The sequence below is a fragment of the Telopea speciosissima genome, chromosome 9, assembly GCF_018873765.1.
Source record: "Telopea speciosissima isolate NSW1024214 ecotype Mountain lineage chromosome 9, Tspe_v1, whole genome shotgun sequence".
In the NCBI taxonomy this organism is placed as follows: domain Eukaryota; kingdom Viridiplantae; phylum Streptophyta; class Magnoliopsida; order Proteales; family Proteaceae; genus Telopea; species Telopea speciosissima.
This window is the reverse complement of record NC_057924.1, coordinates 25,236,706-25,249,959: the sequence shown is the minus strand read 5'-3', so window position 1 is coordinate 25,249,959 and position 13,254 is coordinate 25,236,706. Positions and strand designations below refer to the sequence as shown.

At 37.7% G+C, this 13,254-nt stretch overlaps 1 protein-coding gene across 1 annotated transcript; it reads right to left on the bottom strand.

Annotated features, from left to right (window-relative positions):
* Positions 1-1,568: 1,568 nt before the first annotated feature.
* On the bottom strand, positions 1,569-11,525 carry LOC122639403 (aspartate aminotransferase, mitochondrial-like). The gene is made up of 10 exons (XM_043832253.1): positions 11,335-11,525; positions 11,161-11,246; positions 9,305-9,511; positions 8,948-9,053; positions 8,749-8,853; positions 8,494-8,666; positions 7,630-7,789; positions 4,391-4,486; positions 1,776-1,870; positions 1,569-1,686 (listed from the first exon to the last, which is right to left on the bottom strand). The coding sequence occupies exons 1-10, from the start codon at positions 11,506-11,508 to the stop codon at positions 1,608-1,610; spliced, it is 1,281 nt and encodes a 426-aa protein (XP_043688188.1). The 5' UTR covers positions 11,509-11,525; the 3' UTR covers positions 1,569-1,607.
* Between the last annotated feature and the right edge of the window lie 1,729 nt (positions 11,526-13,254).

The following is a 13,254-nucleotide window of genomic DNA, read 5'->3' as shown; positions in this document are numbered from 1 at the left end:
ATTGGGATATTCGCAGGCCTTGTTGGGGAATCTTTTGGGTACTCTTTAACACATGGATTAATACCAAAATGAACATGAATTAGGTCAGTGATAATCTAACAATGAGACCTATCGGGAAATCGTTCAAGTGTTGAATTCGGGAGTCAAATCACCAAGTCAGTAGACAAGGTGAGTGGGTTTGGTCTGAATTCTTTTAAGGAATGTTTATCACTATTTAAGTTGTTGTATGATGCATGTTCATACATTCCATTTACATAATTGTTGTCTATTGAACTATATATGCTTTAAATACCCTATTGGACCTTAAATGTATGTTGTATGTGGGAAATGGGATATGGTGTGGCCGAGGTTGGATTCCGATACCGTGATCGTCATACTGTTGTTTATTGTTGAATTACATACTGCATTAGACAAAGACTTGAAAATGGGTTGTGGTGTGGCCGATGGATGATTGTGATACCATATTCGTCATACTAACTAGATTTCAATTCCTTTAACTTTTGTATAATATTGTATGTTGCATTAGGCTTGGAAATGGGTTGCAGTGTGAACGATGGATGATTCCGATACCGTATTAGTCATACTCAAATGTATGTGTATGTTTGACGAAACGAGAGGACTAGTGGGGATGAATCACGATGTGGATTCCATTTTCAATAACTAGAGGGCTCTGATCAAAGGTTGAAACTTCTATCCACAGAAAGAAATAATGACTATTGTATTCTATAAATTGAATAACATAGTTGATCATAATTAATAAATGGGACATTTTTCTCTGCATGAGAGCACAGAGGCCACGCATGTGCGACAGATAATGAGAACGCGCGCTGGCACATTGGGGACAGAATTTCCGCCATTCAAGAGACGGGGCAGTCATTCCATCCCCCACTGTGTCTGAGCATGGCCCCTACGTCCCACGCCGGGAACTTTTCTCGTTAATAATTTCATGAATAACAAAAAGATTTGGCCTTTGGAGTGCAAATAAATTGGTAAAATCAGATCAGTTCGAAGGATTTGGGAAATTTTGCCTTCTTTTTTAGGGGTTTCCTAATAGCTTCTCTACCTGGACCATGTAGAAAAATTTCCCCTCATTTGATTTTTAAAGCAGATTTGGTATGCATTCTTGGAATAGATTTTGTGTCTAGAATGCATTCTAAATCAAGAAAATAGAAAAGAATCAGGTTTTAGAATGCATTCTTGACCCAGAATCTTTTCCTTAAATCACACCAAACATAGCCAAAGTGTCATACAAAATCTTTAGCCTCCTTAATAACTGTAATCAAAATTATTAAGCCTCCTATGTAATTTGAATTTCACTATTAATTATTTTCTTTTGTTCTGATACAGAATTCTTTCCCTCCTTCACTCTTAGAAAATGAGATCAAAAGGGGAAAAGTTGTCCGAACTAATGGATGCCTGCCTTTCTACCACTTATAAAGAACGAGGTGACTAACTATCAACAAAATTTATTAAGCCTTCTCTCCAGTAACTACAATTATTCACAATCTAAAATCTCATGTAAAAGGGGGAAAAGGTCATGACCTAAAACAAGGAAATATGTATGACCTCTAGATAAAAGCACCTCAATTAAAGTTAACACATTGATTTTACTTCGAGCCTGATTTGGTAACCTCATGGATGGCAGTTGCCAAGTATCCTACATTGCTTGTAGTAACACCTGCCATACTGTTAAATGTCGAAAATATGTCACTAAGATGTAGCAGCAGCATAGAAGACCAATAGAACAGTTAGCAGATTTGTGAGACGAAATTTACCTGATGCGACCATTACGAGTCATGTAAATGTGAAAGTCATTTGTCAAGCGATCCACCTGTTCAGGCGTAAGGCCACTGTAGCAAAACATGCCAATCTGTGTGCAAGGGCAACAAGAAAAAGTATCAAGAGAATGTGAAAATCAAATATTATTGGGAAAATTTCACGGACACCCCCTAAAAGTATCCAATATCTCAAAAACTTACCATACTTGGTCAAAATAGCAAACTTCCCCTTGACGTTAAGCAAGGTGACCCCCGAAAGATAAAATGCCGATTTTACCCTCTTAATAATTTTCCCTAAAATGACGAAGATTCCATCATCTTCCATATTCTTCCCGTAGAAGAACTCAATCACCGTGGGCGATCATCAGTTGCGCTAGATCCAGCTCCAGCTCCAGCTCCGTTGAAAATCAAGTCCGGCGATTTCTTCTCCGGCGACGTAGCAACAAGTATTTCTCCCCAGAGCTTCGGCAATTCCTCTCCGTCGCTTCTCCTCTCCATCGTATTCGTCGTTCTTGTCCTCTCCATCGTGTCCATGAAATATACCCTTTAAATGATAACCTCTCCTTCCATCTTCTTCCCTCTTCTTCCTTATTCTGTCTTGCTTCAACAAGAATGGAAAGTATTTTCGATTTGCCGGGGTAAATCACCAGGAACATTTTGCCGTTAATATTAGAGCAAACAGTGAGAGAAAAATAAAAAAGGGGATCACGAAAATCCCAAAACCCAAGTAAAACTTGATCAGCAAATTTCTGAAGATGGGGTATGTTGTAGTTGCAGAACTGATTTCAACGGTAGGTCTGTAACTCATGTTTATGGAAGACTTTGAGAGTGAGAGTCAAGGACTTTAATCGCCCTAGGATATATGGCCTATGCTCCAAGCTAGTAATCAGTAAGGAGGGAGGGAGGGAGGAATATTTCAATGTATTGATAGAGCTCAACAAATATTCAGGCAAAATGATTTTGAAAAGCTCTCAATTTCTATCTGTAACAAGGTGCCCTTCTTCGATTTTGAACTTTTATCTTGATTCTTCCTCACAGAACCCTACTTCTCTTATCCCCCGATTTCACCCCTTCAGTATTTCGCTGGGCTGAAGGAAGAAGACGCAAGAACTGTGAAGTTGTACAGGCAATTGACGCCATTGTTGGACCCATTTCCATGCTCTGAAGACGGAAGAAGGAAGAACACCAACACCAGTATGTTTTCCCCCATCGATCTGTCATCATTGTCTCTCTCCTAAAATATCGTCAAAACAGAGAAGGGCTCAAACTTGCAGAGATGAAATCTCTTTTCCTTTTATTTTTTTCCCCTCCTTTTCTTTCTGAAGTTTCAATCTGTATCTCTTACCCCACAAATCAACAGGACCTAAACGAACTAAATGGAAACAATTTTCTTCATCGACAAATCAATAAGAACAAACTATACCAGATGTAGATCTGTGGAAAGCGAATGAATACGAGACACAGAAAGAATTTAGAAGATACCCAAAATCTAAAACCTTCAAATAAACACGCAGGATCAGATACCCACAACCAAAATGCACCAAATAATTATAAACTAAACTACAACTATGGAACAGAGAAAGGGATAAAGAGAGATTGGTTCATTTGTGGGTTTTTTTTTTTGTTCTTGGTTTGATGGGTTTTATATGTGATGAGGTAAGATCTAATGTTGCTCTCTACATTGGCATCGGCAGAAGAAATCAGACAAAAAGGAGATGACTGGGAGGGTGGAGGGTATGGGAGTGGGGTGGAATGTTGGTATCGAACAACTGAGTGGGGCACCTGTTTCTACAGGTTACTTCCCATTCAATATTCCTCCCAAACCGAAAATTTTCAATTTCAGTCAAAGAACATGGATCCCTACAACTCATCACTCTGCTCGTTTACACATTTATGTATTCAATAAAAGATACAAAAGATCAAAGAGCTCAGGTATTAATTAATTATTGACATTTGATGCATCAGAAGCTTTCTTCTATCAAGGTGAGTGGTATCTTTCTCTCGAACGATTTGATCGATAGGGTTTTGAAAAGGGTTAGATCAGCCATGGGAATCCTTTGCAGGCTTTGGAATTCTTCAATTACACAGGAAAGAAAGAGGGGATTTTTCCAGGGAAGCTGCATGGCGACGACGATCTTCGAAGACGGCGAGCACAGAGGGGTGTTTAAGCAGGGAAGCTGCCTGGTCAGTGGTTAGAGTAGTGGAGAAGCCGTGAAAGCCGTGAACTGGGTGTTGCAGATCAGTCCCCTTCCCCGTTCTTGCTTCTTCCGCCTCCAGACCAACGAAGACGATGAAGAGAGGGGGTAATTTGGGGTTTTACCTTTAAGGGCATTATGGAAAGTTCACCCTTTGGTAAGGGTGTTTTCGTCATTATAAAAGAGTTAACAGACACTTAACTGTAGATACTAACGGAGTGGACTAAGTTGAAATAAATTCATAAAAATAGGGGGTGTCTGACATTTTGACCAAGTATAGTAAGTTTCTGAGATATTGGATACTTTTAGGGGGTGTCCGTGAAATTTTCCCAATATTATTTGACAAAAAACAGGATTTAAGATCAGGAAATGTAGGTGAGCCAATAAAACAAACGGATTTAGGAAATATATACACACCTGCTTAGTTATGTGCTCCCAAGATAGAGGTGAGCCCAGCTTCTCAAGGTTTTCCCTCAGTGCAGTTCGCATTCCAATGATGCGATCTGCCATGGCCTGAAAGAAGGGGAAGAATATACAACTAAATGGTTTAGGATCTCTTTGGTATCATTTTTCTTTTTCATTTTCTGACAACTTTTCATTTTTTCATTTGTTTGATATCATTTGTGAAACTTGTTTTTGTTTAAAATAAATGAAAAAAAACCCAAAAACCATAATAGAGTCAAGAGTCTTATGGATTTTGGCTAAAAATGTTTTTTTCTCATTTTTGCGCTCAACTTCAATATCACATGTTCAAATGACTAGGTTTTGAGGTTAAAACTGTAAAAGTACTTTATAAAACATATTTGCCTGAAACCCTCATCCTGCATATCTGTCTCTCGTTCATTCTCTCATCTCTCATCACTCACTCTTCTGTCTCCTACAATTTCTCCCCATTGCGGCAATCTCTCTCTCTCTCTCTCTCTCTCTCTATGTTAAAAGTTTTGATTTCTGAAACTAAAATTCATCTTCTGCAGACCACTTGTTCGATTCTTTGGTCAGCCACAAGCCTCGTCTGGTTCTATTTGTTCCGAGGTAAGTCTCTCTCTCTCTCTCTCTCTCTCTCTCTCAAGCCTCATTTTCTGATTCTTATTTTTCTCTGATGAAAATCCAATTGGGGTTTTGGAAGATTAGGGGTTTTTGGTTTGAGATGTTAATGGGAGAGAGGTGGGATGGTTGAAGGGAAGGGATTTTTCTACACATGCTTTGTTTGGTGCATGTAGGCTTCATGATGTAGAAATGGCAGCTATTGTTGCCGATGAGCTCTTTAAGTTGAGAAGTAATGGGAAGCCTGGAGTTTGTTGCCCTGTTTAACACTTATGCAGCTGTTGGGAAGTGGAAGGGTGTAACTGAAATTCAGGAGTTGACGAAGGAGAGAGGGTTTCTAAAGATGCTGCCTGCAGCTGGGTTGGGACAGGGAGTGGTTTATGCGGTTTTGATGTTGCCCAAATGATTTGAAAAACATGTAAAATATGGCCACAACCTATTTTTGATATAATTTCAGTTTAGGACATTTTTTGATATGTTCCAATTGAGATCTGACATTAGTAATACCTGTTGAAAGAAAGCTTAATAGGAATAGTAGATGGAAGGATGGGATTTGTGGTGTTAATTCAGATTTCATTGTAGTAGTGAGACACTTTGATTACTCGGATGGAGGATTATAGGAAAAAGTTGTTTGTGGACCTTTCATCAAGCTGAACTCTTCCATTGTCAGACACTATGGCAAAATTATATCCTCTCCTTCATAGTGCCATTACCATTCCATGCCTCTTTTAACCTATATAAAGGTTAGTACTCTTGTAATTGTATTCTGTTATGACTCTATTTGAGTGATTTACTTATCAATATATGTACAGCAGTGCCCTACCCACAAGAGCACAAACAAGACATATAGTACAGCAGTCCCCTATTTTCTGCTTTGAGAGTTTCTTCAAGTTTATTCTCTTTCTTGGTGGGCAGCAACCTATGCTGCAATTATCTTTTTAAACCTTAGTGGAGAACCATGGAAGAATAGAGTTTACATGTGATTACCGTTGTTGTTGAGAACAAGCACCAACGAGTGCAGATCATACATGTTGCGGCTCCCCTATTTTGTACACTCATAGGTCGTTCGCATTGCTGAATATACAATCACCCATAATTCTTGTTTGAAGTTTTTTTTTTTTTCTGCCCTATTGGGTGAATATACAATCACATCTTTTTAAAATATACATATCCATCATGATGATAGGATTTCAGATACACGACTTAAATATTCATGCTCCTAGCCACTAGCTTGTATATACAAAAATTGATGCATGATACACTTTGTATAGGTATATACATATTCATCGCTTGTATATACATATTAATCAATTTTTTTTGTACTTGTCATTAAGATTTTCAGATCTGGGTAACCTATTGAAATTGTAATTGTTAATCTTAATTTTGTAGGAAAATACTATCTTGTTGATTCTGGATAAACACATACGCCTGGCTATATGGCTCCTTTCAAGAATGTTCGATACCATCAACATGATTTTAGGCGTAGATGACCACAAGGAGCAGATGAGCTATTTAATTTTACACATTAGTCATTAAGAACAGTTATTGAGAGACCATTTGGCGTCTTGAAGAAGCGTTTCTCTATTTATTAGAAAGCAAGTGGCATCAAATTGGCTTTTTCAGAGAGGGGAGAGTTTGATGATGAATGTGAAGACATTGATAGTAACGATGATGAGGTCTTGAACATTGCAAATGTAGAAGGTCGTACGCAACAACAATGGGAAACATATCGAAAACAAATTGCAAATCAGATCAAGGAAGCCTATCAGGATTGATATGAGCAGATGTGTCCATTGTGTTATTTATTTTTCTTATAACTATTTGGTATGGTTTTATTAAATGTTATAATTGTAGACTTGCATTTTTTATTTTTCATGCACTTCTGGTATGAAATTTATTAAAGACTATTATGGATGACTAGCATTTTTAACATATTTTTATATAATTTTTTGATCACTTTAACAATCAGCAGGACCTGCTTTGTGTACTTTGGAGTAGGTCCGAATCCATGGTTTGTGTTCATTTCATAAAAAAAATGCTATAGATGGACCTCTTCTAAAAAAAAGTAATATCTATTTGGGAAAAAGATTGTTACACTGCCCTTGTACAAGATTCCTTTGTTACCTCCTCACATAATAAACAGTGGGACCCACAATGACATTTCTCTCTCCTCTTCTGACCATGTGGGCTCTATGTAGGTTCCATATGGATGATACCATTTTCCAAGCTCACTTGGTGTAGTGTGCAGATTCCTTCTTGCACTACCCTTGTAGGAAACCCTCTCCCCTATTAGTAAAGTTTCAAAGGAAAAAAAATTATACAGCACATAAGCATACCAAACCTATTTTTCATTTTACAATCTATTATGTTTATTAGTTACCAAACAGTTTTCATTTTTTCATCGAAAATGGTTTTTAGTAATATTTTTTTTTAAATAGGTCATAAACAAAAAGAAAAATGATACCAAAGAGAGCCTTAATAACATCTAAGAATCAATTACAATTCAAATAGATGATGTTAATTTTTTGCAATGAACAGCTTAGCTTTAAGTTCAAGAATTAGGTACTCAAAATAAATTAGACTAAATTGTAAAGATGGAAACAGATTGTTACCTTTACTTCCTTCAGCCACAAGTTCTTTAGGTCTGGATCACTTAATATGGTTGAAACTATGAGAGCCCCATGAACGGGCGGATTGCTGTACATGGGTCTTGCAATTTGTTGCAACTGGCTTTTAACAGCCACTGATTGCTTTTCATCTTCACAGACCACACTGTCAGTGAAGAACGAAATAATAAGTAACAGAGAATGGAAAGGGCCATTCCTTGCATAAACCTCATGATGACAAGAAGCATCGAAGTCAGAGAAGAAGAACACACAAATAGAAGCATAAGAGGAAGGAGGTTTTATCCCTCCTCTTCTAATTTGCATCATTCCATCCACTAGAGTCCATTCCAATCCGAAGATAAAAAGCTGAGGTTTTCTCTTCAAAAAATACAAGAAAATGTCTCAGTAACCATCTGCTATTCCAGAGAGCAGTCATAGGGCATATTTGGCTAAACCTCTGGGTTTCAGCTTCTGGGCTTCCAGAAGCCAGCTTGTAGGACTGTAGGAGGCAACAAGGCAGATTTAATAGAATCTGTTGGTTTGGAATCTTTTCCACTTCTAGTCCAAGAAGCAGAGGGGGGGGGAGGCTTATGGGCTTCTCAGGCTGGAGGCGGTAAAGATTCCAAATCTACACATCTGGTTAGTCCCACCTCCTTGCCTCTTAGAAGCTGGCTTCTAAGAAGCCTATAAGCAGAAGCTCGATAAGCTATCCCAAACATGCACATAGAACTTACTTCTATGTTCAAAATGAGTAACTAAATCCTACAAAAAATCAACATAATCAAGAAAGAACAAAATTCATTGACTCATAAGGAATGTGTACAAACAAAACTTCTGCACATGGATAAAAAAAAATCATTCAATAATTACCTCAGGCACCCAACTCTCTGCCCATAGAGACCCATATTTTTGGTATATGACTGAGCACATCCAATTGAATGGCCATCCCCAAGGAAAATCCTGATGGCCTTTGCATCCCTCTCAGGATCACCACTTGCAAAACCTTGATATGCCATGTCAAAGAAGGGGAAATGACCTTTTACCTGGAATTCCAAATCATATTTCAGCTTATTCATGACAGTTGGAGATTCTGATATAGTAACAGACAAGGATTTAATCGCCAACCTTAAACTGATATGAGATTTGACTCCATTGCTCCTCTGTAGGATCCACTCCAGTAGGATTATGAGCACATGCATGAAGCAAAAAGAACGAGCCATTTGGAGCATTCTACAAAGAGTTTTTAATAATTTGGCAATGGAGAATTGATTGATAAAACATGAGAACAAAACTGATTGATAAAATACAGATAAATTTTTTATACCTTTATATCATCCATAAGTGTTGCAAAGTCTAAACCCCTTGTTTCTGGATGGTAGTAGTGGAAAGTTCTCTGAGGGACTTGAGCATCTCTCCAGATGTTGTGATGGCTGTGGTAAGATTAGAAACATATGAACAAGAAAAAACGAAACCTAATAGCTACAACATTTGGACTCCCCTCCCCCCGGTCAGGTAGAGATAAGATATTACAACAGTCAACTATTCAACCTAATCTTCCTGTACAAGACATAAACCCATTTTCATTCCACTTACAAGGCTGACAAATATTATAATTACAGGCAATTCTAAGAAGCAGTTTTCTACGTGCTTAAACAAATATTCAGATAGTTAACAAACTCACTTTGCCCATGTTGGCATAGGTATGTAAATTTGGGAATCAGGCCTAAAACGTTTTTGAAAGTCTGCAAAGAGTCGGCAAGCTCCAGTTCCAGAAAGAGCTTGTACTGCAGCAATCCTTTTCTCTTTGAGTAAATCAGAATTCTCTCCATAGGCTAGCTTCAGTGTTTCCTCCACCATTTTCACACTTCCTCCCATTGGAAGATACTCCCTAGGAAAAGATTAAATATGAAAACTGAGCATGTTAATGATGAAAAGTAAAGATAATAACTCAGACCAAACATATTGGTTAAGATAGTAATTCAAATCAAGCCAATGATAGGTTTAAAAACTCAGAATTGGTCATCGTATATCAGTCTCCATCAATACCGATATAAATCGGTTGGAATTGGCTGGATCGGAGGAAAACAGAATCAGAGAGGAGATTAGATCTCTTCATATATTAAATGTTTGGATTTTTTGTGCTGAGAAACTTGTATGTTTGGGCAAAATATCGAGTTTTCTTCACTTTTATGTGTTTTTGGTGATCAAAGGAATAAAACAACCAGAAAGTGGGATTTTCTTACCTTTTTGACCAATCCATTTTTTGTTGTACAGAATCAGCCTCCATCAATTCCGAATTAAATCATCCGATTCCGCCATTTCCAATCCAATTTTTGAAACCACGAGTCTATCAATTATGCAGGTGAAAAAATTGCTTGGTGAACAGAGTCAGCACCTGAAACCCTGCTTCCAGCCAAATCATAATCCTAAAAGAGGACGAGGCAAATAGAATGGAAACACTCCCTCCCATTTTATATTTTTCATTGAGTGTATTTTCATAAAACTCAATAACCCATAAGTTCTACTTCATTTAGGAGTCCCTTTCAATTTCTTAGAGAGATTTCATCTTTTTTTTGGTGTGCAAGGCACATTGACTGTATTTTCATAAAACTCAATAACCCATAAGCTCTACTTCATAGGGTTTCGCTATAAATTTGTAGTGAGGGATTTTTTTCTGTAATCCAATCTGAGAGAGGTGTGAGGACGAGTGACTGTAACCCTATTCTCCATTGATGGAGAAGCAGATCTCATATCACCGTGGATGTAGGCAATCTTGCTGAACCACATAAATCCTTGTGTTCAATTGTGTGATTGTTGTTTGTGATTTCCATTCTTTTCTACATCGTTATAGGATGTGTTTTCTACAATTAACATGTGTCCATGTTGATACCATTCATATGAGTGGAGGGGTCGTCAACATACAAAACTGGGCATTGAAATTTAACCCACTCTCATTGTTTATTACAAAACCATTTAGCCTAGTTCATCCCTTACATAGTTAAACATTAATATGAAAGGGAAAAGCCTGATACGGCAAATAAAAAGTAAGGACTCAACATAATCTATTAAGTATGATGACAAGTAGAATATGTACACTAAATGTTATTCTCATAAAAGACCCATATCTTAGATGCAATTTGAAACATAGAAATAAGAATGAAATTCTCACGGTACTGAAAAAGCCACATCATGATTCATGATATCAAGTTGGAGAGTTCCCCCAAATAGGAATATAATTAAAATCCACTATAGAAATATGAATTACCAGACAAAAGTATTACCGAGTGAAATTGAAGTTTCATTGCCAAGATGTCAAAAACGTCTGGAGTTATAGGGACCAAGAGGTGGAAAAAAAAAGGTTGGAATTGATTTGGAAATACATAAGCTCATTTATAATTCGAAATGTATAACAAGTACAGTGGTTTCAATTAGAGGAAAAAGAAGAAGTATAGTAATAGCAAATGGAAAAGTAAGTTTTCTCTAAATCAGTACTCAAAAGACAATAATCAACAAAATAAAAAAAGTCTAACGACTTACATGTTCTGATTTCCAGAAATCCTCCTCTCTGCTTCTCTAACGCATTGGAGAACAACAGGTTTCCCATTATTGTCACGATAAGCTCCCTAAACCATCAAAGACCACTCAAAACTGGTCTAATTAACAAGTAAACAAAATCATCAAAAAGGAGAGGTTTCAATAGTAGAAACTCACAACTCCAACATTGACTTTATCAGGACTTGGATCAGCCAAAAAAGCTTCAGTGACGCAGAGAATTGGATCTTTCGGGGCCGGCTGAACATGTCCCCACCACGAGGACATGGATCGAATTCCAAAACCCGAGTTTCTTGAGAGAATTCCCCTGCAAATCGCGATCCTCGACGCCATGCTCGCTTCTTTGCAGGCTCTGTTAGGACCTTGCTAACCAACCTCAGAGATCAGCGCAACCGAAGTATTCGTCCAGTAGCCCTCCACCCATAGAGGACCTAAAGTCAAAAAATAGAAAATTTGTACGGATTAAAAGTTGGAAGAATTGCCTAGATCTACTAAATAGAAAAAAGTTTTACAAAATTGGTAGGCGTAAATAATGTTTTACAATAATAAATTACAATGTTAAAAAGATTTACCTACTCCCCATAATAGTAAAAAAAGTTTAATGAACAACCTAAAATACCCCCAATACCAATATCGTTCTCTCTCCCCTTCTTTTTTCCTTGGACGAATGAACACCACTCCCACCTCCCTGCAAAGCTACCCTGCACCACCGCCACCACCATCCACCTCCTCCTTCCCCTGCAAACTCGCCCCCCGCCGCTACCATCCTCCCCTGCAATGACTTCACTACCTTGATCACCCAACCACCAGAGGAACCTAAAGGAGAGTCCAAAGCTCACCCTAGTCTTCAATGGATGTATGGGGGTGAACCTGCTCTAGCGGAAGTTTTCATAGTAATTAGTCAAAGCACCACTAAAATGCCTGTCGAGCATGAATTACTGGAAGGGTTTTGTTTCATACCAATCCACCTCTGTCAGAGAAGACACATACCTTCCTCCATTAAGAACATCTGCAGTCATCTCCTCTGTTTCCTGATAAAAAAATTACCTCAAAATTTACAATAAATTTCCAAATGAAAACAGGGCATTTGTTGAAATTATGTAAGAGAGTAGTTCTGCGAAGTGTGAACAAGAGAATTGTGATTGGACGACATTGGGCTTTTAGGCGTTACGGAGTGGGAGAAAGTGGATCGTTTCTGGGGCTATCCCTTCTTCTTCCTCCATTTTAGCAAAATCATTAAAAAAAATTATGTTTACTTCTTTGAGAGAGGGACACACATACAAGAGAGCGAGAGAGAGATCCCATGTGTGAGGATTTGACGGAGATCTTATGGAAACCAGGTGGACGAGCCCTCTTTAGGAATTTCACTTTTGTTTGCTCTCTTTCTCTTATCTTCTTCTTCTTCTTATCTTTTCCCTTAAAATTCTTGTTTGATAGATTGTGCGCTGGAGAATATCTTCTTTTCTTTTCCTCTAAAATTTCATGGAAACTAAGAGGGAATGGTGTTCCTTCGTCAAGGAAGAGGATGATAGAAAAAAGAAAAAAGAGAGATGGATGTGTTAGGGGTATTTTAGGTTCTTTGTTTAGCTTTTTTAACTCACATGGGTAAATTTTTTTAACATTGTTACTTATAATTGTAAAACATAATTTATACCGACTAGTATTATAATTATTTTTTCTATTTAGTAGATCTAGACAATTCTCCTTTAAAAGTTTCCCTCCACCCATGAAGACGGTTTTTGTTTTTTTGGGAAAATTTCACGGACACCTCTAAAAGTATTCAATATCTCATAAATTTATCATACTTGATCAAAATATCACAGATACCCCAAACGTTAAACACAATTAGTACCCAAAGGTGAAATATCTATTTTATCCCTTAATTATTTAAATAAAAGGACAAAACTGTCATTTCATCTTCTTCCCTGTATGGCTCCGGCTCCGGCTCTGGCTCCGGTTCCGGCTAACATCACCTGCTCCGGCGACTATTACCAGCGGCAAGGCAACGAGAAAAAAGTCTGAAACAGGGATGGATTTTCCTGAGCTAGGATCGCTAATTCCTTAGCATTCTTCAGTAAT